Source organism: Brachyhypopomus gauderio, chromosome 2 (assembly GCF_052324685.1).
Source record: "Brachyhypopomus gauderio isolate BG-103 chromosome 2, BGAUD_0.2, whole genome shotgun sequence".
Classification (NCBI taxonomy): Eukaryota; Metazoa; Chordata; class Actinopteri; order Gymnotiformes; family Hypopomidae; genus Brachyhypopomus; species Brachyhypopomus gauderio.
Window position 1 is genome coordinate 13,050,604 of NC_135212.1, and position 27,674 is coordinate 13,078,277.

General features: G+C 42.4%; 1 protein-coding gene across 3 annotated transcripts in view; it reads right to left on the minus strand.

Annotated features, from left to right (window-relative positions):
- Positions 1 to 27,674, minus strand: part of mgat5b (alpha-1,6-mannosylglycoprotein 6-beta-N-acetylglucosaminyltransferase B) — a 74,981-nt gene that overhangs the window by 13,217 nt on the left and 34,090 nt on the right. For all 3 annotated transcript variants that reach the window (XM_076987489.1, XM_076987480.1, XM_076987499.1), the window contains exons 8-11: positions 27,096 to 27,265; positions 5,382 to 5,513; positions 2,254 to 2,387; positions 1,615 to 1,745 (exon numbers count right to left, since the gene is read on the minus strand). In XM_076987489.1, coding sequence (XP_076843604.1) covers positions 1,615 to 1,745; positions 2,254 to 2,387; positions 5,382 to 5,513; positions 27,096 to 27,265 — 567 coding nt within the window. The remainder of the gene's footprint in view (positions 1 to 1,614; positions 1,746 to 2,253; positions 2,388 to 5,381; positions 5,514 to 27,095; positions 27,266 to 27,674) is intronic.

Consider the following 27,674-nt stretch of genomic DNA (forward strand, 5'->3'; position numbering starts at 1 on the left):
GTTCTGTCTTCGTGAAGTCATGCCAGTATTAACTGCATTACACGCCTCTGTATTTTGTCTCCATGTGTTTTCTTCTACGGTGTTCACCATTCAGTCTTTCAGAGCTTTCAGCACCATGATTATAGATGTACCTGTAATAACTCTGTGAGCTTCTTGGATCCAACCCTATAAAACGGGTTTGAGATGAAAGGCCACAGCCTCTGGCACATTAATATTACAACCTGGTCTCCCCCTCCTACGGGTCTACACTCAGCACCCGAATATCACCACCTCCACCTCCCGAGGGGACGCTCAGCAGCTACTGCAGAGAAGAGGAAGTACTCAATGCCAAGGCAACCACGAGGTTGTTTTCATCTAACAACTCACTCAGGTGGAATCATGGATGTGGACTTGAAGAATTTTATTATTATAATTTTTTTTTTTTACAATTTTTAGGGCTTTTTGACTTCCAAGCATGACACAGTATGAATCTAAGTGGCACCTGCACTGTGTGTGAGGGTATATCCGTGTGTGAGAACATGTGTGTGACGGTGTGTGTATGTGAGATTGTGAGAGTGGGTGTGTGTGTGAGGGTATATCCGTGTGTGATGGTTTGTGGGTGAGGGTGCCTGTGAGTGGGTGTGTGTGTATATCTGTGTGTGAGGGCGTGTGTGACGGTGTGTGTGTGTAGAGAGAGAGAGAAGCTGCTCCTCTGCTCGGTGCCTGAGGCAGCGACACCAGAACGGCAGGTTGAGGGAACCAGAAGAGGCTCCCAGCAGAACCCTGATGTTCTGATGTTTTGGGCACCTGTTGCGCTAGAGTCCAGTCTGTTGCTCGTCAACTTTTGATAGAAACAGAAGAACGCTGGGTCCTCAGGCAGTGTTTACACGCTGCTCTCTCTTTCCTCTAATCTCTGCACAGTCTGCTCTGAACGCTGCTGTCCTGAACACCTCACCGTCTCTTCCTAACTCGCGTTGTCTCACACACCACACTCTTCCTCATGCTCCTTCATCCCAAATGCCACACTGTCCCATCCCACCACTGGTCCCGTGCCACACTGCGCCGGGCTATCCATGTGCCAAAAGGCCACAATAAATATCAAGATGATCTGTCTCTGAATGTTTCTCTCCTGCTGCTGTCTGAAAGCTCCAACTCCTTCAGTCACTCTTCAGGGACAAAAGCCTCCCTGTATTACAAGCAAAACTCAGCACTGTGTACCAGTTGAAGGCGTTTGACAATTCATCAGAGAGTTATTACCACAGTGGCTGCAGACTTCAGATTTATAATGCTCATAAACAGATGGGACCCGCGAGGACGCCTTCCTCTCTGGAGCTCCATTAGTCAGTGTGAAAAGAGCTCATTATGTTCTCGCGAGCCGTGGAGCTTTACAAAGCTTGACTAGTGCTCAGAGACTCTCTGCAGTCGAAACCCCAGCACACAGTTGTGCTGCAGAGAGCGTCTGTGAGAAATGAAGATGCTGATAACATAAATATTCATGATGGATGCCTCGTGCAACTTTTTTTGCGCACAAATGTGTGGACGCGTGTCTGTAAATGTGTGTCTGCATTTATGTACAAGTGTTTGTGTTTTGCTGTGTGTGTGTGTGTGTGTGTGTGTGTGTGTGTGCAGGCCTACCTTCCACATGCTGGTCTCTTTACCATAGACCACAGCCATGTTGTTGATTTTGTCTTTTTGCATGCGGATCCTCTCGGTCTGGTTGAGCTGCTCAGCCACAAACCCCATGAAGGAGTTGTCCGGAGTGTGTGCTGTACGAGGGAACCCATCAGAGACCCATTACACAAATGTTTTCCATCTCCTCAGTTGCCAGATTCAGTAGACACACCAGCCATAGCCCTCTTTAGCTTGTCACTGTGTTCTTTTATATGTAAAATCTAGAGGTATTAAAGGTTTAAGTTGTATTTTTATTCAGTGGGATCTTCTAGACTAGAGCATTTGGTCCTGGTTATAGCTTGACCCAGACAAACATTCTAGGTGTGACTATTGGCATCAGTAATGTTGTGATATTGTGACTATTGACATCAGTTACACTTCTGACACAAACACGTTCTACTCAATTTGTAACACAGTATGGCTGTGATTAAGAAGCAGCTGTGATCTGGTTAAGCTGTGAAAACACACACACACACACATACTCATGCACACATACACACACATAATCATGCACACACACATACACACACATTTCACACTTATCCAAGGTCTGTTTGTCTATTTGAAGCCACAGCACTGAGTGAAAACTGAAACCCTGCTTACGAAACATCGTCATGTACTGCCGCCCGATGAGGTTCCAGTAGCCCCAGTTGGTCCTGTATCCGTGTAGGGTGGCGTACTCCTCGTGGTTATACGCCGGCTCTGTGCCAAATGTGTCAATCACTCGGATATGGCACCTGCCAGAGAGCAAAGTGTCCTGTGTGTCACTGACATAAACCATCAAACGACAACACTGTCAACATCTGCTATACAACAGAGCAATTTATATTTTGGTGAAACAAGCCATATTTGTTGACAAGAGTTTGTCCTAATGCCAGTCTTGGTGAGTGTGGGCAGATGACGAGTTGGACCCTGGAAGGGCCGTAAACGGAGACAGAAAGGGCAGTTTTGTTTCAGTGTTGTGTTTTGGTCTGATACCAACTGAGACTCTGTTAGAACTGAGCATCTATGGTTGCTGGTTTAAAACATTAAAGCCATCTGACCATCCATTTAGCACCAGCTGCTCCCAAAGAGGGGGCAGAGGTGCCTGATTTTACATTACAAAGATCAAGAAAAGATCAAACCTAAAATTCACAGCAGACATCAAAGGTGTTCGGGGAGTGGCACCTCTTCTCACAGGGCCACAAAAGCTCGGTGTGGGAGATGCAGTCTGCTTCTCTTTCAGCTAACAAGACAGACACCGCACAGCCGTGTGTTGCTCACATCAGTTCCCGAGTGAAATGATTGGCCCACTGAGACAAGTCCAGCATGCAGGAGGAACAGACCTGCAGGCAGAGCTGTCTGTCTGTCTATCTGTCTGTCTCTCTTTATCTCTGTCCCTCTCCATTCTGAGATCAGCACTGGATCTATAATAGTATCAGACCTGTTTAGAGCTGTAGGATGTAAATAAACCAGACACTACCCCATACTGGAGGATTAAATCTGTTTAGGGCTGTAGGATCTAAAGTGATCCCTGTTTAGAGCTGTAGGCTTGAAGGCCCTTAGGCTCTTGAATGAGATTCTGAGATATGTCACTATCTGAAAACTAATACAGAACTGTGACGCCAGGAGACTATAAAAAAGAGACTATAACAGCTGCATGAGATCTGCAATAAAGAAAACAACAGATCGTGAGTATAATTAAAAAGGAAATGAGTTTGAAATGTGTCTACTTTGTATGTGGCGTTGACTGAGTTTAAAGGAGCTGCATTAGGGCTGGTTTCATAAACACCACCATATGGCTCAGATTAGTGCTGTGTAATCTGCACACAGTGGAGTCGGACCATAACCACTGTAGTGTGTTTACTGGACAGGAGGCCATCACTGTTGTAGTTTGTCATCTACAGGAGTCAGTCTGTATCTGTCGTGTGTGCCTACAGGGGTCTGTGTGTATTCATCGTGCGTGTCTACAGGAATTTGTCTGTAACTGCTATAATGTTACAGTAACTGTAACGCTATAGTTACTGTCTGTAACTACTGCACTGTGTGTCATCTATAGGGGTTTATCAGTAAATGCTGTAGTGGGTCATCTGCAAGAGTGTGCCTGATAAAAAACCATCTATCTTCAGTGTGAGCAAATCAATAGTAGAGCACATCTAATCTATCAGGAAAGAACATCAAAGAACCATTTGAGGCCAGGAGCCAGGAAATGAAAATCTCTCTCTCACACATACACACACACACACATACACACACACACACACACACACACACACACACACACACACACACACACACACACACACACACACACACACACACACACACAGTCAGCACTGCCAAGTATATAATATTAAGCAATATAAAAAAAAAACACCAGGGACAGCTGTACACAAGTTGTTCAGATCTCTGCCACCAGGGGAAAACACACCATAGCTGTGGGCCCACAATTCAGCTGTCTGCACCACCACTGCATTTACACTCAAGTTAAATAGCAAAACTCTCTCATTTAGATTCACTGTAGTGTTTCTGCGTGTGTGTGTGTTTATGTGTATGCACATTTGTGTGTGTCTGGGTGGGTATTGTTTACATGGGTATGTGCACCTTATGCATGTGTGCATGTTGGTCTTATTACAGCTTTATTGGTTTTGTGTGTTTGTGTCTGTGTGCACGTGTGCATATATGCACTTGTCCGTGCGTGTGTGTGCGGTTGTGCGCACACGTGTGGTTGTGGTTGTGCGTGTGTGTGTGTGTGTGTGTGTGTGTGTGTGTGTGTGTGTGTGTGTGTGTGTGTGCACATATATGTGTGTGTGTGTGTGTGTGCGCGCTTCCACTCCTGCACATTCAAGGTGAAATGAATAAAACACAAGTGACCAGGCCCGAGTCATCCACGGTGTTGAGGCAAAAGGCAGCAAAACTTCACATACTAAATACACACATACTAAATACACACATACAACGAAGCTGAAATCTAACAGACTAAACAGATTACACCATATGAAGCTATGTGAAATCTGACAGATTTTATGGATATATTACAGCAGATGAAATGTTACTAAGTGGATATACAGTATAGCTGCAGATGAAACTGAGCGAAATCTTGCAGACTAAGTGGACAAAATGGAGTGAAATCTAAAACACTGAATGGATTCATTACACCAGATGATATTGGAAACTGAAGGACTGAATGGATTTTATTACCCCACACAAAGCAGTAACATCTAAAGAAATAAATGAATTCATTACACCAGATGAAATGCAGTGAAATCTAAAGAACTGAAGAGATTAATTCAGTTCTTTAGTTCTTATTTCATTCCCTCCTCCTTCTGGACATAAGTCTCATTTTTTACAATCTTACACACACCATCTGATTGCTTCTAAGAATTACAGCCATTGCATTGTTTTATGCTTGAAGTAATGGGAGCTATGCAGGTTTGGTGAGCCAGGCTTGCTCAGCAGAGCAGAGACGTCTTTCCTGCTTTCCTGCTCTTTCCAGCATCACTGCTGATCTGAAATTTTGTTTCAGCTGTTGGAACAGCGACGATCTAATCAAACATCTTAAACCACAGGCGAAAGCAATCACTTGGTGATGATCTGATCAGACATCTTACGGCACAGGCTGAAGCAATCGTTAGTGTATGCACACGTGTTAACACCGAGTGCAGGATATTGAGCACGCAAAAATAACACACTACCAGAATGCAAGCCATGACATACTGACAGAGTCTATACGTACAAACACACACACTAACTTGTGCTTTTTGAGGGACAGGCCCATATGTTGCTTCATCTGCTGCAGTCCATGGTAGTCGGTATAGATGAGGTCAAAGGGCAAAGGGCCACGCAGCGGGCAGCTTCCTCTTCCTGGGGGCACACCGAGGAACCTGGGAAAAACAAACCGCTCATGTAACTGAAGAACCTTCGTTAACGTGCACAGAAGATGGAGGGTCAGATGAAGAACAACAGCACAAAGATCCCAGAACGCTTCTTCGTGTTTGTGGCGGGGGGGGGGTGGCGGGGGGGGGCTAGCCGCTATTAGCAGGCGCAGAGCTGCTCCGCTCTCTGAGGACTCTGCGTTGTTATGGTCCAGCTTTTAGCCTGGTCTTAACAAGCTGAGGAGAGATGCAACACACAGAAAATGCGGCAACAATTTTCTTTGATAATTTTGTTTTCTTTATCTTTTTTTAAACTTTAAATCCTACAGACAAGATCCCAGACAGCGTTAGAGATAAGAGGCCACAAAGTCCTGCGAAAGCAGACAGACAAAAGAAAGAAAAGGAGAAAGCTCCAAAACACGGGGTCAGGGGTCAGGGATGGCTATTGGTCAAAGGCTTGAACCTCTGCATACCCTGTGCCCACCTGGATCGGTGCATCAGCAGATAAAACACTGAACACTCTGACAAACTCACTTTTTGCTGAGCTCGTATGACGGGTGTCAAGTGAATTACTAAACAAATCACAGATATGTTGGAGATATTGCTCCCATGCGAAGCTAAATAATCATTTAAATACTGTGCACACCTTCTGGGCCTGCTACAACTCTATTAATCAACCGCTGAGATGTAGCCGCTATGTTACACAGATGAAAAGTCCCCAAAATGTTATAAGATTGTAATTCCTCTGGGGTCATGAAGGCAGACATCTCACTTGCATGCTCACACAATGGGACTTGCTAATAACCCTTTAGCAAACCAAATGTACTAATGAACTTAGCAGCTCCAGCCTGACTGACACAAATGCCAACTGTCAACTTGGCAAAAGAAAGCAACCTGAATTGGTAATGGTGCTTAACTTGTGATAGTCTGACCTTATCCGGTTTATTAGTTACCAGGGAAGGAGATGCCCAACTAGAAAACGTTTGACAGGAGATACTGCAACACAATAAATACAGTTATGAACGGTCATGACATAACCAATGTCATATTCAATCAGATGTGTTTGAGACACCCATTCCTTGATCAGACTAATCAATATTAACATATTTCAAAACCATCGGAAACTTTTAGGGACCCAGGGGGGTTTAAACAGCACATAACTCAGCTATATCAGGCTTGTTTACTTCCTGTCCACAGGAGCAACTTTAAGGGCAAGATTGTTGGATACAGAGTATCAACATAACCAGCTGTTTTACAACAGTGTAGTGTTCCTCCCATTAAAGGATTTTAACGCATTAACATGACCGAATTCTTCTTTTTCCTGATAGGAAAATGCATACAATAATTGGACTTCAATACGCAAAACGTAATTGCAGCCACTGAGTTTATCTTGGATCGGAGACTTTATTGCTAGCAAAAGAGCAATTGCTTGATCTCATGGCTAAAAGACTGAGCCTCAGGATGTCAGTCAAACAGCCATTTCATTTTATTTTGGGAATAATGTTTGCCCTCACCAGATTCCCAGCAGCATAAAGACTTCAAAACCAATCTCAGCTGTTTAGCTTAGGTAGTCCATCAGTAAACGCTCTGTTGTCCTGTTTAGCTGCTAAAGGACCTAATGTCCACAACCACGAGCATCTGCACTGAACCCTTTGCTCTCCTAGATCACCCCTCAAGCAGCCTGCAGTAACCAAGGCAACACTTCCTCCCAGTCTCTCCCAGGGTTGCGACAGGACGCTGGACAGCCTCACAGAGGGGAGGAGATACTACTGACATTGGGCAACAGTTCTGTAGACTACTGAATACATTTAAATACAAATGTGTACTACTGAACACACAGAAAAATGCATGTTTGAGTACTGAACACAAATGCACATATGGACTACTGAAAAAAACTTTCATTTACATGTGGATTACTGAAAATGCTGAAAATCACATATGAACAGGTGATCGATTTACAGGATCTTATGAAGAGTAACAAAATTATTTTTTGCACAAAACACAAAGGACATTTCTTCTTCCAGAAGCTAAATGTACCAGCAATCATCCTGCCTCTGACAAGAATCCTTTTGTCCACACACACACACAAGCAAGCATGCATGTACACACCACCCACAACTATCCACTGGAGGGAGGGAGGGAAGGAGGGAGAGAGACAGAGAGAGAGAGAGAGAGAGAGAGAGAGAGAGAGCCTCCTACCAAAATATGAATAATGAGCTTATATTATAAACCACATTACTATACAACCACAATGCTCTAAAATTATACTGGAGGCTTCCAGTGGGAGACCCTCTAAATGTTGGGTCACTTTTGTTTAGCAAAGAAATCATGGGAATAACAGGGAAATTTTCAGGCTTTACACTTTGGTTTGTTCCATCTGAAAATGAATTCAACTATGAACCATGAAAACAAAAAATAGATTTTTGGAAAGTTTTGTAAGTTTAGAAATACAGTAAATACTTAAGTCCCATCCTGGCACTTCACTACTGGGTAAAAGGCCCTTTGACAGCAGTGGCTGCCTCATATTGTTGGGCATGATCCCACTAGCTCCACACACCACTCGCTTGGACGTTTGTCCCATTCTTCTTGGCAGACTGATTCAAGCTGTGTCAGGCTGAAGGGGTAGACCTGAAACACAGCCATTTCTGTTTCTCCAGGTTTTCACATCCAAACACTGGCTGGTCCAATCCAGGATATTCACAGAGTTTTTCTGCAACCACTCTTGTGATATTTTGACTGTATGCTTCAGGTCTTGTTGACATGTAAACCTTCACCAAAGCTTGAGATCTCGGCCACTGGAGACCATTTTAATCCAGGGTTGCTCTATATTTTTGCCTATATCATCCCCTCTGTCCTGTCCTCCACCCCTGTGGCAGAAACACAGTATGATGCTGCCGTCACGACTGTAGGGACAGTATTAATGACATGATGTTCAGTGACTGACCTCCCTCATACATACCACAGGGAACCGTAGCCAAATAGTTTTATTAGATCTTGATTTTCATGGTCTGAGAGTTGTTTAGATGCCTTTTGGCAAACTACAATTGGGCTCTAATGCGCCTTTTAATGAGGAATGGTCTCGTTTAAGGCCTGATTGGTGGAGTGATTGTCTTTCTTTATGGTTGTCCCACCTCCTCAAAGGAACTCTTCAGTACTAAAGACATACTGCAAAAATCTGTCAATACTAAAGACTTCCTGTAATGACTGGGTACTTGAACTCAATATGAACAAACCAAAAACAGTAATTTCTCAAAACAAACTTGAAATCAAGTGTACAAACACTGGGAAGAGGGTACGGGGGGTGGAGGAGGTAGAGAGGATGGAGGGATAGAGGAAGTGAGAAGGTCTGGGTGGAGGGGTAGAGAGGGCACAGGGCATAGCAAAGGTGGAGGGGAGAAGAGAAGAAGGAGGCATAGGGGTATATAGAGTGTTCAGAATTATACATCTTTGTCCACTGCTCCTTCCCTCCCTATACACGCCTAAGAGATGATAACACTACAACAGAAACACACACATGCTTTGACCTGCTCACGATTACACAAGACTGACATTTTAGCTCTTTATCTTCACTACTTTCACATTTACCCTGGTGAGCATAAGTATCTGAAATTACTACACCAGCAAGCTGAGAACAGAATGTTGTAGCCTGAAGTGACTGAAACATATGCCTCAGTGCAGAGAGAGATTTTATTTCACACACTGGTGAGCCCATGGTAATTTCTACAGTTACTAAGTCTCTGTTCTCTGGTTTCCTTTGTGTCCTTAAAGCGGGTGGAAATGCAGGTTGCACAGATGCATGTTAAATTAATCAAAACTGGATCAAAACTGCATCTGTAACTGGTAAGATTAGCTCTTCACAGCTAAACTTCATCTCAACTCAACTCAATTACTTACCTGCCAGAACAGTTAATTAATTTCCAACATAACCACTAAAACTGCAGGTTGGTACTCACTGAACCCTCTTTGAAAAATGTACTCCTTGAATTACCAAAGAGCAGGTCCTCACCTCTCCTGCACCCAGCACACATATATTCACCCTACTAGAACATTTCACAATTAAAATATACGTGGGAAACCTGGTCCTCTTTGCTTGGGCTACTGCGGATGAAGATGGATGGATGGATGTTTTATTTTATTCCTTTTATATAAGGGTGAATGTGAACTGAAGACTCGAGCACCCATGCTGTGATTGTATGATTGTGTGTGTGTGTGTGTGTGTGTGTGTGTACTGCAGAGCGCCACCTTCTGGTCACTCTTCCACATGCCCATAAATGAATGTTCTGCTGTACACCAGTGTGAGGTAGAAGGTATATGCTGTGTCATCTGTGACGAACGGAGTTATGATTTCAACCGTGCTTGTCACTCGGAGAGAGTGAATGTGACATGATGAGAATCAGAGTACACATCCATTTACACATCCAGAAACAACTGCTCTGTGTGGCTGGAGGCATCAATTAGACGCGCACTAATCCCAGGGTTTGATGGGGGAAATAAAAACATGGTGAGGTGCTATTTAAAACCAGGAAGACAATGAAACGTAATGCATGCAGACACTCTGGGCTCTGTGTTTGTGGGCATTGAGGAAAAACAGAAATATGGCACAAGACTGTTGTCCAGACACATGGGGACTGATCACATGATCAGCGTGCGTGCTTAGGTGTGGCGCTGCCATATCCAATCAGATTAACGCCTCTCATCATTTTATAAAGATGAGTGAGAGCAGATGACACAGTACAGTTACAATGTTGTCACAGCACTGTGTAAACTTGCTGGAATAGTGACATGAAAATTCACAGCTAGGGAAACAGGCATACAGGGAGATACTGAGTAGCTACACCACAATTTATGGCACTTGAAGAAGACCTCTCAGATCTGATGAGCCTAAACTTCCCTGGGAAGAAATAGCTGAGCGGGGGCGTTAAAGCCAACAAAATAATGATATGAACTACCATCATCATTGTTTTGCTGTTTTCTCCGATGGTGCTAATTAATATTTAAATAACTGTGATATGAATTAGATCAAATTAAATGTAATTGTATACTTTTTCAACCAACTGTCTGATTCTCATTATTAATAATCACAATAGGATTTTCTTTCATTAAAAAAGATTCAATTATATTTAGTAATTGAGAGATTATAAATGGAGTGTTGTTCATGGTAACAACCTAGAGAAAAATGGATGTGTTTTTATATGTCACGTTTCTACCCCTTTCCTCTCAGTGCTGCCATTGCTCCTGTTTATTATCCTGCCTTGGTTCACACGCCCGTCATTATCATCTATCCTAGTCAATATTGTCCCCAAATGATTGAATGTATCTTGTCTTGTGTGTTTATAACCCTCTGTTCCCCGTCATCACTAAACAGTATTGCTTTGCCATTGTCTATTTTTGATCAAACGATTGTCCATTTAATCGTATCTGGACACTAGACTGTTGGAGCAATATGAAATCATTTAAATGTGCCGCCTCATTTGTCCTTGCTGTATTTATGGGCCTCAGTGTGACCTCAGTGCCGTGTTACACTTGTACTAAGAGAGCCGAAGAGGCGCATTAATACAGGAGCACCGGATTTTAAATGTTATGCCACACCCCTTTTTGTGCTACTCCACCCACCTGGTCACATGAGTATTTAGTATTTATTTCTACAAATAAGATAAGATAAGATAAGATAACCTTTATTGATCCCACGAATGGGAAATCTGACCAATGCTGATAAACACACGTGCTGTATGAGATTAATAAAATATGGTGTTAGGTGTTTCCAATGCCCTAGGAAATGGCCTGAGATTTAAGCCCTCTGTCTCACACATAAATGTACATGCATATGGTGGAACATTCGGAAAGATGTGGAAATATGGAAAGACATCTGGGGTTGTCTGCATTGCTTTGAGAGTAAAGGAAATAATATGAATGGATGTGTGTTTGTGTGTGCATGCGTATGTGTGCGTGCATGCACGTGTGTGTGTGTGTGTGTGTGTGTGTGTGTGTGTGTGTGTGCATGTGTGTGTGTGCGCGCTCTCAGACTCAGTATGTAGATGTTAGTAGGTGATGCAGGGTTCAATGTTGGGACCTCTGTCTATTGTCTGATAATAGTGGTCTGACCTCCTGCTGCTTGAATTAGCCATGATGAATGCAGAAAAACACACTCACACACACACACTCCCTGTTTATACTTTGTTGTTTCATGCATCTTTAGTATCATGATTGTAGCTAGAGTATATCCACAAAATACGCAAATGTAAAAACACTAAAAAACATTTGCAGCAGATTATAATTTGATCACTCATTTCATAAGGAGGTGAATTATACAAATATATTTGTCTCCAAGCCACATTTGACAACCAAAATCCCTACATCTCTCATCAGAAAACACAATTTAACCTTATCAGTAATATTAACAATATAGAGGAACTATTGTGGAACTTTCTTCTGACATCAGGAAAGACAAAAACACTATACAAAACTGTGATTTCACTATTAATGTGGTCACATACATTACAAATACATCACAAGGCATTAACTCTTTCATAAGGAAGAGATCTGGTTCTACTCCTCCTGAACCCTCCAACACGGAGACTGAGCACTATCGGCCCTCCTCAGCTCCCCACAATTCATCAGCAGTGTGCTGAACTGAGTTGCCACCTTGGGTAACTTGGAGACGTAATCCTCCAGAGTGCTGGGCCATGGAGAACCGTGCTTGGCATGATTCTGAATGGCACGGCAGGATTAAGATGGCTATTAGACCAGCTCATTCAATGCTGAAGTCAGATCTGAGCGGAAATTTGATTTTTTTTTTTAAGAAGTCTGCCCTGAGGCATATTTCAATAATTACTAACACCGTTTTCATCTTTGTGATTTTCCTCTACCCTTTCGTTCTCAGAAATGTGCCCAACAAATGATATCAGTTCAGTTTTCTGCATATGTCTCACTGCCTTTGTGAACATGTACATGTAAATTCCATCACTGTGGATGTATTAAAGGAAATTAAATATATATGCTGTACACAACAGCATGGTTCATATGCTAAACTGCATTGCATAATCTCACTTACTCTCATTTATATGAGTAATCCTCTCTCTTTTGCCCTATATATTCCTTTTTTAGCTATGAGTATGATTAAATTGTTGAATAATAGCTTTGCTTCACTGCATCCTTATGTGTTTAAGACATGGTGTTCAGATAACACTTCAAAGCAACTGGGAGGAGCAAGATGGAGCAAGAAGAGAAGGAACAACGATCACACTGACCACACTGAAGCCACCAAAATTATGAATCATTTCACCACCACAAGTCATTTCAACATAGAGAATCATTTCAAAACACAATGATTCATTTCAAGGGTTGTCATGCTGATTTGGGACCTCAATGCTGTGAGTGTACTGTGAAGCACTGTCTCCTTTCACACAGAGTTTAGCTTATACTGTTTGATTTACATGAACCACATAGTAGACGTTAGTGCCCAATTCAAAGTCTATAGTGAAAAAAAGGTTAATACATGTTAATATATGCTCTGAGGTTGATGTATTACAGGGTAATGTCAGCCGAGAGTCTGGTGTGTGTGAGGACTCTTAGCTGCTAAATTTGGTATGAACTGAAGTAATTAAAGCAATTTAGCAGGAATACCATTAGGGAATTGCAATAATCAATATGTCATAAAATTATGGTATTTACCAACAGTCTATGATCAGTATATACAGATTTAGTAAATGACCTAATATGTGTTAATTTAAACTGACCTAATAGATAATCCCTGATCATCATCAGTCAGTTTAGGATTGCAACTTTTTCACTCATTAACAAATGTATATGCTGAAAGACTTGAAACTGTGGGGGAAACTGTACTAAAGAAGACCTGAATATCATCAGCATAACACTGAAACCTCAAGCCATGATTGGGAATAATGTGGCCTAGGAATGAGGCATATTACCTGAAATTAGTGATTCAAGAACAGAATACAGTGATGCCCCCCTGGGCGACTGGCATACTGCGTGACTTATTCAGATAAATAAACAGTTTGCCTGTTAGTAAGATCATCCTGTAACCAGTCAAGTGCTGAGCCTGAGCCTGTACCTATAGATGAGAGCCTTGGTAATAACTATATAATGATTTATAGTGTTAAAATGTATAGTGATGTCCAGGAGGATGAGGATATTAAAAAAGCAGCATCAGTAGAAAACACAATCCCTGGCGTTTCTCTGGAGGGTAGACTCAGCTAGAATAACTTGTCTCGGTTTCTATTAATAAATCCTGAAGCATGAGACTAAAATTCTTCCCACCACTTTAGTTAAGACAAGGTAGACTGCTGAAGAAATGAAGAAATGACAGAACTAGAAGAGGAACACTGAATAAACAGGCATGCAAACTGAGAAAGACAGGATTTAACAACATAAGGCATAGCCATGCAGGCAGAAAGAGGAGAAACTTTTTGTTACGGAGGCCCCCTGCCAACCACCCCTGTCAGCAGAGGCAGTATTTCATGTTGATCTGCTGTTGTGATGCTGTGTTCGTTCCTCAAGTGGGCGTGGCCCATTAGGGAACCCAACACCTGAGGGTCAGTTGTCTGTCTATATATGTTTTGTCTTAGTACCAGTTGACTGCTGGTTATTGTATCCTTCATTTGGATTATGTCACTGGTTTTGTATTGGAGCACTTTATTCATTAAATCCTCCCTTTTCCTGAGACCGGCATGATCGCTCCCTTCTTTTTTTGCACTCCCCCGCCCATCAACAGCACAAGCACATTGCACACGTGCTATAATACATACATTATATTACCAAAAGTATTTGCTCATCTGCATGCATATGAACTTGAGTCACATCCCATTCTTAATCCGTAAGGTTTAATATGATGCCAGGCCGGCTTTTTACACAAGGAGTGTGTTTGTACCATTCTTCCAGAAGTACATTTGTGAGGCCTGACTGATGCTTGACAAATTTCCAGTAAAGTTGGGAGTTGGAATTGTCTAAAATGTCTTGGTATGCTGAAGCATTCAGACTTCCTTTCACTAGCACCAAGGGGTCAAGTCCAGCTCCTGAAAAACAACCCCACACAATAATCCCCCTTCTACCAAACTTTACACTTGGCACAATGCAGTCAGACAAGTACTGTTCTCCTGACAACCACCAAACTCAGACTCATCCATCAGATTGCCAGATGGAGAAGTGTGATTCATCACTCCAGAGAACGTGCCTCCACTGCTCTAGAGTCCAGTGGCAGCATGTTTTATACCACTGCATCCGCCACTGTGCATTGCGCTTGGTGGTGCAAGGCTTTGATGTAGCTGCTTGACCATGTGCTGTTTTTGAGCTAATCTGAAGGCCACATGAAGCTTAGATATCTGATGTAACGGATTCTGCAGAAAGATGCTGACCTCTGTACTCTCTGTGCCTCAACAACCGCAGACCCTGTTCTGACCCTGTTCTGACCCCACTCTGACCCTTCCATTTTGCATGGCCTACCACTATATGGCTGAGTTGCTATCATTCCCTATCACTTCCACTGTTATATTACCTCAGACAATTGACTGTGCAATATTTTGTAGCAAGGACGTTTTACAACTAGACTTGCTGTATAAGTGGCATTCCATCCTGTCATGTTTCTACAAATTCATTGAGCTCCTGAGAGTGACCCACTGTTTCACAAATGTTTGTAGAAGCGGTCTGCATGGCTAGGCGCTTGGTTTTATACACCTGTGGCCATGGAATGATCGGAACACCTGAATTACACTACAACTTTTGAATTACACTCCAATTATTTGAATGGCTGAAATAAAACCTTTGGAATAATATTAATACTATGATTAAAGTTATTACAGTTCTTTACGACTGCTAATATCCTTTTGTCCAATCTGTAGTCACATTTTCAAAACTAAACACAGTAAACACTTCAGTCTTCAGTGGCTATGCAATTAGTCCAAATCATGTTGTTTTTGCACAAAAAAGCAGTCATTTTACATGTTTCTATAATGCTTACATTTTCTGTACACACAAGGTTATCCAATAAAAAAAAATCTTATTTACAAATGCTTGCACACAGCGTGTCAAAAATGAAAACCTAAGGTTCAAAACCTTAAATATTGTATAAAATGCAAAGACAGCTGAAAAGCCCATTTGTGCAAACGGGCCGCCCAATGGAGGATGGGTTCCCTATTGGTCCTCCCGGGGTTTCTTCCTAATCCCCACCATCATAGGGAGTTTTTCCTCGCCACTGTCACCTTTGGCTTGCTCATTAGGGATCTGGACCCATACGATTGTAAAGCTGCTTTGTGACATGTGTTGTGAAAAGCGCTATATAAATAAATTTGACTTTGACTATTACTTTAATACACATTTTTTGCACATATAGATCAATTAAATAAAATTAAATACAGTAATGTACTGGGTCAGAGAGGAGCAAATATTACAATTTGTCCTGCAATCTCAAGTGCTGGTTTGGTCCTTCACAAATGCCAGATTGGTCCCTATAACAGTGACCTCCTTCTTTTATTTTTGAATGAATTCTACCAACAACTGGTTCCAGAGGCAGAAAGAGAACAGGTGGGAGGAAACACGAGAACATTTGTGATGGGACAATTACGCAATAATACACTCGAGGTTCGTGGTATAACGTGTAATATTGGCACTGCTGTGCTGAATCAGTTCAATTATCGCTGTTTATTGAAAGATTTTGAGATTAAAGAGGACGAGAAAATACGACCGGTTTGGTTAAAAACACTCCACCAGTTAAAATAGTTTCATTCAATGGCTCGCTGCTAAACTTACACAACACTGGAACAGCCTTACCCAATAAATATTATAGAGGTAAATATACACAAAACAACTGTTGATAAAATAGTTTTTATTAAAATACTAAAATCGACTGCAATGTCGCTGCTCTTTAACCAGGATGTAAATACATTAAATCAAATCAAAGTTTATTTGTATAGCGCTTTTCACAACATGTTGTCACAAAGCCCAGGACATTTGTTTTACGGTATTAACTTTGTTTCTCTGCATTTCCAGCTCATCCAAATCATTGTTTGTAAGCGTGACAAACCTTGGCTCATTGGAGGAATGAGGCTGGTCATTTATAGCTTCATCCTCCAGTTTCAGATCGAAACAAATGCTTTCGAAGCCAATAGATTTAACGAACTCCCTGTAATTCATTTTGATAATGTTGCTGCTTGTTTGTAGTTGCGCTGTTTGGTTTGTAAATGCTGCTTCGTTGCTAGGTTACCTGTATGTGGCGGAGTAATACATGGAGAGCATCGGTTACAGTCAGGGCTTAATTTGTAAATCAAACGATGCCGGAACGCATATTAACCTGAGCGCGGGGGGGGGGGGGTGGCGTTGGCGAACGTAAGTTGTTGAGCGAGGGGGGGCAATGAACGTAAAATGGACACAGATTAAGTGTTATATCGCCGGTGGTTGGCGCCAGAGCTAGCGAACTACTAACTCACACAATGTGTGAGAGTTGGCAGCCCTGCGGACAACATAAAATGTTACCGGATCGCACGCTTCAAAATGAAAGAGTTCCCGGATCCTGTTCCGGCAGGATCCGGCTCAAATTAAGCCCTGGTTACAGTGCTATAACATGTAATATTGGCACTCCTAGATCGCCTCTCAGCCAATCACATTGTAGGGTCGGAACTAATTGTGGTATAATGTAGCATTTTGTCATTCTCATGTCATCACAAACTGGTTTATAGACCATCCAAGAGTAATGTCCCTTTTCCTCCCGCCCATCTCGCCTTTCCTCAACCCCACTAAGGAACTTTTTTCAGTCTGGAAGTGGAAGGTGTATGATCATCGGCCCCATGACCAAATATCCCTCCTGGATGCAATGGATCCCGGCTGCACAGACATTTCAGCTGAAGACTGCCAGGGGTGAATAAGGCATACCAAGCTTTTCTATCCCAGGTGCATGGCAAGGGCCAACATCAGATGTGATGTGGATGAAAACATGTGGCCAACTGCTGAAGACCACTTACATTACACATAATGTAACATATTGAACAGGCAGAGAGGGATCCAAATGCGGAAGAACACCGCTTTTATTGAAATGAGACGCTGGTACAAACACAGGCAGGTGAATCACGAGCACTAGGACAAGTAGCAACTGCGTTTTCTTGGCGTGGTCAGGACGGTCCAGGGTCATACCGGGGGAGCAGAAGTCAGGAGGTACAGAGGGACTAGGCAGGAGACAAGGTCGGGGACGTAAGCGAGGGTCGGAACACAGGAGAGCAGACAGGATATAGAAAGGCTTGGTACGCGGCATGAGTCGGCAATACTTCCCGACTAGGAAGTGGAATGTGGGCGTTTAAGTAGAGATACAGGGGGGTGTGGTGATGAGCGTCAGGTGAGGCTGGTTAGGTGGAGATCAGGTGGCATTCCTTACACATAACAAGACTGTTCAGTTTTGTATCCTGTTTTTTTGTATATGTGTATTTTTACACATATGGGACCATGGCTAATTATGTTTACAATTACAGTAATAATTTTTTTGGTTAGGCTACAATTTACAGTAATGTTCCTAATATAGTAAAATATAACCTTTACTGCAAAACTGTTACTGACTCCTTTTTTTGTCTAATCTACATTTACACCTAACAGTAAATATCACTCATTGTGTAGACAGTATGTTGCACACATTTGCACAAATGCACACATTTGAAAAAAAAGTCCAAATGAAACGGATTACAGTAAAAATGAACGAACTAAGGAAACAACAGATGTTACTGTAAAATGTCTGTTGTTTGCTGGGAGAGAGTAAAATATTACATGTAATACTGTTTCTGTATTGCCATCAAATATTAGTTTTTTTTACAGTGGTTGTGCAGTGATTGATTGTTCATCTCGAATAGAGAATATGTGCTAGTGTTTCAAAGAATGATTGGATACTGAACCAGGTTTGCTGTGTTTTACCAAAGTTGGTGTTTAAAGACAAACAGTTGAGTTACGTAATAGACGGGCGGCGTCCTTCTCGGTCTGACGTGAGGAATCATCTCTGGGCTCAGAATTCACCAGCCTTACGTCTATTGGGGAAGGAAGCTTTTCCTTCTAATGAATCATCAAACACAGTATGAAACTGGGCATTAAAATCACTGTAATCTTGGGTTCTCCCCCTCTTCTTCCCAAGCAGCATTAACCCATTGTAGTGCTTTCCCATTTAATAAAGAAACTGTAGCGTCCAAGCTTGGGGGTGGAAGAACAAAATACAAAGAACACTGTAACAAAAATCCTGCAACCTGCAGGGGATCCATCATACTTCAGGAAATGGAGAGAAGGGTGACACGGGTGAATAAGGACTCTGGTCATACCTGTGGAAACCTCACCTGATGTGAAGATGCTAGGTGATTTGTCATCTTTTACAAAAGGAACCAAGACAAGCAGTTGTTGAGCCTTCCTTGATAAATCCTCCACCACATTCCCTAGTGAATGAAAGTGTTGATGTTGACTAAGTGGCTTTAGGCTGCTAAATTGTTAGGTACTGACCAACAACTACCTATCCACCCCTGTGATGGTGAAGTGTTCTGACATGTGTGGCCAGCACAACGGAGTCACACACACACAAACACACACAAAGTTTCAACTGTAGAATGATGCAACAAGGGAGATGCATAACAGAGTCAAAAACTAAAGTCAGTTAAAAAAAGCCAAGAGACAAATAGGCAGTCAAAGCAGGCAGGGGCTAGATAAAACAAGAAAAGCATGAACAAAAATACAGTAGTAAAAAAAAAAAAAACAGAAATTTAGAGGGCCGTACACAAATGGCTTGGGAGATATTGCAAAGATTAGGCTGAACCTGCAGGTTTAAACTGCGAATGTCATCAGAGAAACGAGACACAGATGCTCAATAAACAATAGTAAACCTTGCTGCACGATATATCAGTTTATTAATGTTATACCACCAAACAGATGCAGAATGGTCCTGTTTTATCTCTTTTTTATCTCGTTTTTTCTCTTCCATCCCCCAGAACACACAGATATCTAGTTAGCTGTGACCTGATCCACTGAAAGAAACATTTAAAAGTATCATTATTATTATTAGTGCATTGTAATTTGAAGACGTCATTATCTTCAGTTTATCATGGACCTGCTGAGCATGAACCTAAGACATTAATGCCATGAAATATGTCTGGAATTGAGAGAAGAAGGAGAGGAAGAAACAAAGAAAGAGAGATGAAGAGGGAGAGAGAGAATGGGGGTTAATAAAGGTGGTGTCTCTCTCTGTGTCTGACACTTGATGTATCTGGTTCAGGTGTTCTGATGTGCTAAAAGGCATCTGAGGTGAGACAAGAAAAAATACAGTCATTGTCTCCTGCCATGACCACACACATACACACACACACACACACACACACACACACGCACACACACTCACACCCACACACAAATGCATGCACACACCCACACACACCCACACACACACCCACACCTGCACACACACTCACACCCACAGTTCCATTGCCCCCTCTCAGACTAAGCTCTTCCATGTTAATGATTAGCCAGCTGCCACTCCAGGCTGAGAGAGAATTTCGGTCTGCGAGGATGTCTGTCTGTTTCTATCTCTTTTTCTCTCTCCTTTCCCTGTTGTCTTCTCCCCACCCTCCTGCACCTAAAAACTGAGACTAAGGCAAGGATGGATGATCACCCTTAAAACTTGTGCTGTCAAGGTTGTTCTTACTAGCATTTTAAAAAGTGTCAGTCAGAGTTTGTGGTACTGGACTTCATTCTAAGTTAATTAATCTTCTGACTTTTCCAAAGTTAGGCTCAAGCCCTAAAATAACAGAAAGCAGTATACTGAAATTACACAAATGTATTACAGTTTTTTTACGACTGCTAAAATGCGTTTCCCAATACTTGAGATACAATTTAAAAACTCTAAACACAGCAACACATTTACCTCATACAAATAGCCAAATAGTTAATATCCTGTTCAAAATACCAACTCTGCATTTCACAATGCAAACAAAGTTTTCTCTTTAAGTACAGCAATATTCCAACAACAGAACTGAACTGTCATTCCAGCTCTGACAGAATCTGCAGCAACTTCATTACAGAGAACCCATGAATCCCCCCCAATCCTGTGGGTCACCTGAGCTAAAGGTCAGTGCCTTGGATGACTGATCTATTGGATATTGAAGGAACATGTATCACACAATTCTCATCACTTTATGGTCCACTGCTACTCATGTTGTCATATTGGGCTCCGCCCCTCATGTCAGTCATGTCTTTGTTCTCATGTGCGATGTGCTTGTGCTGTTTCAGTTGTCACGCCTTGTTGTTGATATCTCCACCCTTGGTCATTGGTCTCATGTGTGTCTAGCTTAATTCGTTGATTATCTGTGCATTTGAACACTGTATGTTTCACTTGTTGTTTGCTGGTCATTGCACGTAGTCCCATCTTACTGATTCTTGGTTTTCTGTGCAAGTTTTGTGATGTGCTTGTGTTTCCTGATACTTCAATCTGTGTATTTCATGCTTGTGAGTTGATGTTTCATGGTTTGCTTGCCTTTAGTGTGTTTTGGTGTATTCTGGCTGTTATGTCTTCTTGTACTGTACTCATTGGTAAACTGTCCCTGCACTTATGGACTTACACAGTTAGGATTATGGATTTGCCCCAAATAAATCTCCCTCTTTTCAGCACATCCGTCCATCTTGCAGGAATTCACAGCTCCTCATCATCACACATATACAGCACATCTTCATTTATTGTAGCACCTGCACACGACTGAAATCTAACCTCCATATATCCTGCCTAATATCAAACTTTTAGTATTGTTTGCTAAGTAAACCTTTTATGGACGCTATTTGGGGTCTTCACTTGAAGTAAAGTATATTTGCTTTATCCTGAGGAAGACCTGAGGTCTTTAGTAAGGGGGAGGTATCACAGTTTCCACCACATCAATCTTATGATCATACTGTATGATCAGACTCCATTGTGGAGGTCTAGTTCATGGAACAATACGGAACAGTGGCTTTACCTCAGGTGTGTCTGACCCTCTAAATCCCCTTCTGTAATTAATTGGCCCATGCTCCAATTCTCAAGGAACTTCAGCAGTTCTAAAGATGTGTCCATTTTCAACAGCACTTCATATGTAATTAAAGCACAGTAGCTGCTCCATGGACAGCACTGCTCAAAGGCAGAGCCCATAATATAGGAATCTCTGCGCAGATGAAGCCTTTTCAGCTTCCAAGAAAGCATTCACCAGTCCCCCTGTGCAGACGCATGCTGACCCAGAGAACCCTGTCGGACGTAGATGCTTCTGAACCGGGAATAAGAGCTATGATATCACAACAGATCAGTGTGTCACTCAAGCTACATCATATTTCCTACCTATACAACTATCATGACCATCACCTGGACACACTCCTATCCAGCTATCATGACCATCACCTGGACACACTCCTATCCAACTATCATGACCATCACCTGGACACACTCCTATCCAGCTATCATGACCATCACCTGGACACACTCCTATCCAGCTATCATGACCATCACCTGGACACACTCCTATCCAGCTATCATGACCATCACCTGGACACACTCCTTGCTATCTTCGAGACATCCAGGTGAGACTAAAATGCTACAACTAATAAATTGCAGATATTGGTGGGAGTCGATGGTGACATATACTCTTTAATAACATCTTGCTCTGACTGAGCTCGATCCAAGACACCACATATATTCCCCGCTGATAAACCAGTTACTTTGCCCCTTCCTGAAAGACTTTGGTTTCATGTTCCAGACTTCAATAAAGACAGACCTCAGTACACTACAATTCTTATGGAAAGGCAGACTGAGGAACAAATCCTACTTTTTAAAGTAAGTAGATAGTAAAGATTTCATGAGATAATTAGGCTGTATGATATACCTGAGTGAACATGTATGGCTGAACTTATATCAGAGACTGGAACATGCCTTACAATTGCAAACCTGGTCCATCCTACTCACCTGGAAAATGAGAATGGGTTGCCCCTGTTTAAAATGTTCATGAGGAAATCTGCATTGACCCTTTATGGATGTTTGTAGGATATGAGGGACATTTAACTTTTCAAGAAGATTGTGATTTATAAAGAGGAAATGCAGATGTGCATAGTCAAGGTTTTATGAATACATTTCTTTTGGGGGGGATCATAACATTTCCTGTTATTTCTACACATACAGTCACTCCATACTATATTTCACTCTTCATTCATTATTTCTTTCTGCTGGGGTAATGGAGCTTTATAAAGATTTGCTACAATGCAAGTGATAATGTGAAATGTTTTGTTCAATCCACAGCCTCATGTTAGGACCTATTCACACTCTTAATTTACGTTGAGCCTTAGTTTCATTAGTGTTCCAAATAATTATTTGTCCTTTTTGTAATAATGTTTAACTCTAAACCTCTAAGCTGTTTGTTTATATTTAGATCTAAGTCTCTGGTAGTCTGAGGCTGTCAGGGCAAGTGAGCTTTACAACTGTAGCAATATTGATTAATTATGAATAATTATAAGGGACACCACCCTGACATTTCAGGGAAACATGTATTTAATAACTGAAATAGATGAAATGATGATATTAGTCTCATTACCGAAGGTGAAGCTCAGAGTCTGTGCAGTGACCCAATACCACTGGCTGAAATATATTTGCCACAGTAGTTGGTTTAATGAACAAATGCAAATTTTATTGATTAATAGATATCAACAATTTAACATTATAGACATTCGATGCATAAGGTCAAAAACTCTGTTTAGGTTTAAAGAGTTAATCAAGTTATTAACTGAATCAGAGGACAAAGACAAACCAACTTTAAAAACCTAAACTTACTATGACACAGAAAACTCCACAGTCAATTTAAACCATCGTTAACCAACCCAAAAGCTACGATGATTCAAGTAAATGAAAATGGAGGAAAATGCTTTAGGGATGAAACTATTAACTGGAAGATATTGGCATATCTATGCTAAAATTAGATGAATGGTAGGCCTGAAATGCAAGCGAAGAACTGGCTAAAATGTATGTAACACGCTGCTTTTGTCAGAGTAGCTAATCCTATAGTGAGTATTAATAATAACAGAAGCAAGACTGGCATCAAAGCAGCATGATGAATGAAGGTGCCTTAGTCAAGGTGAGAGTCTTCCAGGCTTGGATGGCTGTCCACTGGTGCCGGCAGGAATACGTGGTATTTTGAGGTCCAAAAAAACTTGCGTATACTTTCTGAGGTTGTACCAAGCACTCAGTGACCCAGCTGTTCGGTGAAGTTGAGCAACGATGTATGAGCGGGTCCGATTCGGACCGCTGTACCGTGGTTGAGTAATCCAGGCCTTCATGGACTTGGACAGTTGGGCTTGCTCGCAAGTCTTTATGCGCTATTGTAGAATTTGTATTAATTTCCTCCAAAGACAGAACAAATCATAACTCTACAAACGAACGTTGTGACATGGGCTGCAGCGTATTATGCTAACTTAAACAAACTCACAGGCTAAACAGATGTTGGGCTCTGGTTCTTGGACCATGACTTTCAGATGTTCTTCCACTTCGGTCATATAGTCTGTGGAGTAAAAAGCTGCTAAAATGCTTTCTTGAAACCAGTCCAGTTGTGAATTTGAATTTTTTCAGCCACCAGCTTTTAGCAGGTCCAGTTAAAAGAGCATTGCGTCTAGCCATAAGCTCATTGTCAGTTAAGAGTCTTAATGATAGAAAGTTCTCAAACTTTTCCATAAAATCCAAAACTCCTGCCGCATCTCTTGTTTCTGCAAGAGTTGGGAATTCCAGATGAATAGGTGGTTTTGAACACAAGGATGCACTCTTAACTGCACTGGGGCCTTCAACTGCAGGAGTCACTGGGAAGACAAATGCCTTGAGTTAAGGAGTGCTGGAGCCCAACGTGTCAACTCCCTTTTCCACTTCTCATCTCTGCATTACAGACACTCCACCACACGTTGCTCGAGCTGGGTCAGCCATCGGTTCATTAGTTCTTCCAGAGCCTCAAACTTCTGATCCATACATTCGCTGAGCATGACTTCCCTGTTTGTTTCACTTTCACTGGCTGTTAACAATTCCTCCTGCAAGTTCCTCATTTCAGTTTCTCAAAAACTGAACCGATTGGGACAGGTCTGCCACTTCAGACTCAAGACGATCTATGATGCTCCCTGTGGGTCTCTGGGAGATTTGTTCTTCCTCATCACTATTGATGTACAGCTCACCAAGTTAGGAGCTGATCTCAGCCACGGGGACTGAATTTCTATAAGTGACACCAGGCCCAGGGACAAAGGAGGGGGACCCATTACCCATTACTCAGATGATTTTCTCAAAAAGTATATGGCATAAAACACTCTACTTTTTATACATTATATTAGCACACATACACTGCTTTCTCAAAATGTGTGGACTGTATAGGAAACTGTAAATAACTCTAAACAAACAAAGTAACACCAATGCTAACAGGTGACCATTTAATAACTTGAAATCATTTAGATCGGAGGCGTGGCATCAGTATGTTCCAGCTGTGGTTTTGAGAGCTGTTTGAGTGCTGAGATATCTCCACCCAGCGTGGAGAGTGCTGAGATATCTCCAGACCCAGCGTGGAGAGTGCTGAGATATCTCCACCCAGCGTGGAGAGTGCTGAGATATCTCCACCCAGCGTGGAGAGTGCTGAGATATCTCCAGACCCAGCGTGGAGAGTGCTGAGATATCTCCAGACCCAGCGTGGAGAGTGCTGAGATATCTCCACCCAGCGTGGAGAGTGCTGAGATATCTCCAGACCCAGCGTGGAGAGTGCTGAGATATTTCCACCCAGCGTGGAGAGTGCTGAGATATCTCCACCCAGCGTGGAGAGTGCTGGTGTCGATGTAGAAGTGAAGCTGAGGACGGCCACAGCTGCAAATCTCCACAGGAGCTCATGGAGGAGAGAACTTGAGCAACAGAAGAGCGCTGCATGAACCAGCAGCTGCAGAACACACACCTGGGCTCTCCCTGTGGAGAAGTGGGCGGAGCAGAGAGGTGGGGGAGGAGCAATCAGAGGCAAGCAGAGAGTGGGAGATTACTGACACAGCTCTGCAGAGGACTGACAGGGCGCGCAGCCCTGCGAGAAAGGAGACCGTGTGAGGAGGAACTTGTACTGACAAGAAGGAGCGATCAGGACACGCTTTGCTGGGTTGGAGCCCAGAGAAAAGGGCGGCTCTGATTGGCACAGACCGTGTCTCTTGTGTGCGCAGGAATAACCTACTCACTCATCACATGCTGAGCTGCAGATGTGAAGTGATGGGGGGCAGTGAGACAGCAACCGAGGACTTGTGAAGAATCTTTTTTCTCCTTTAACAGCCTCTACAAAAGGATTAATGGGTATCCGGCTTCCAGCCCAATTTAAAGAGATGAGCTCATAAAAAAGACAAACACATCATTTTTCTCATAATGAAAAAGAACACTGAGATCCATTCTTCATTTTATCAATCCACACAGCAATAGATTAATTCATTTCAGCAAACCTTGCTAGGTGTACAATGGTAGAAAATTTAAGGTGTTGTAATGAGACTCTGAGCCTCACCATTCCTGGGTTTTATAGAGAAAAAAATAATTTTCAGTATTGCATTTTCTGTGGTCGGGACAGATAAGAGAAATGTGTAAAATATAGCCCTCCTAAAGAATGGAACCCTCTTTAAGGCCTATATCTAATAAAGGAACTTGAATAAATGCACAGAGCCTGAAGTGTCATTGACATCTTGATGCCCCAGATATATTTAGAGGTTGCTTTTATTTAAAAAAGCAGTACTACAGTAAAAATGTGTCAGGGAGGCAGTTGTAAATGAAGAACTCTTTCTAGGCACAACTGAAGTTGGAATGCCTGACGTGGAGCTCTCCACAGTACCACTGACCACACAGTTACTCTCCAAAGTACCACTGACCACACAGTCACTCTCCAAAGTACCACTGACCACACAGTTACTCTCCAAAGTACCACTGACCACACAGTCACTCTCCACAGTACCACTGACCACACAGTTACTCTCCAAAGTACCACTGACCACACAGTCACTCTCCGTGGTACTGAAAGACACAGTCACTCTCCACACAGTCACTCTCAGTGGTACTGAAAGACACAGTCACTCTCCACACAGTCACTGTGGTACTGAAAGACACAGTCACTCTCCACACAGTCACTCTCCGTGGTACTGAAAGACACAGTCACTCTCCACACAGTCACTCTCCGTGGTACTGAAAGACACAGTCACTCTCCACAGTACCCCTGACCACACAGTCACTCTCCACAGTACCACTGACCATACAGTGACTCTCCACAGTACCACTGACTACACAGTCACTCTCCGTGGTACTGAAAGACACAGTCACTCTCCGCAGTACCACTGACCACACAGTCACTCTCCGTGGTACTGAAAGACACAGTCACTCTCCACAGTACCACTGACCACACAGTCACTCTCCACAGTACCACTGACCACACAGTCACTCTTCATGATACTGAAAGACACAATCACTCTCCAAAGTACCACTGACCAAACAGTTACTCTCCAAAGTACCACTTACCACACAGTTACTCTCCGTGGTATTGAAACACAGTCATACAAAGACAGACTATTAAACGTACAGTTTTGCTGACTCACCCTTGCAGCTCTTTGACTGACATGGAGATCTTGAGGTTGTGCCCGAGCACATGAACAGCAGCTAGGATGTCTGCCCACTGCACCATCTCTCCCAGGGGTCCCCCCTTTAACACCTTAGGACTGAACACATCTCCAGACTCTTCTGTCAGAAAGCCCACATGCACCAGCACCTACATGAGAATGTAAGACACAGAGAGAGACACAGAAAGAGACACACAGATAGAGACACAGAGAAAGACATTTAGAAATGGAGCATTCAAAAACTACTTCTGCTAAAGGGAATTCTTGTGCACCCATAATACTGTCCATAAGTAACAGTCTGTATGTTGATTTTATTTAAAATGTGATGATTATAACTACTCAAAATAAGTAGTGCTTACACTGTTTGCACTGTTTATATTGTTTAGGTGAATCACAAGCATTTCTAAACATAGTTCCCCATTTCAGGGGATAACTTGTCAAATGAGTGATCAGTTGTGTCTCCTATTATTATTTCATGCACGAGAGGTGACAAAAGGTCTAGAAAAAAAGGTTTGTATTCATTCTGGATTCACTCAATACATATAAAGCCAAAAGTGG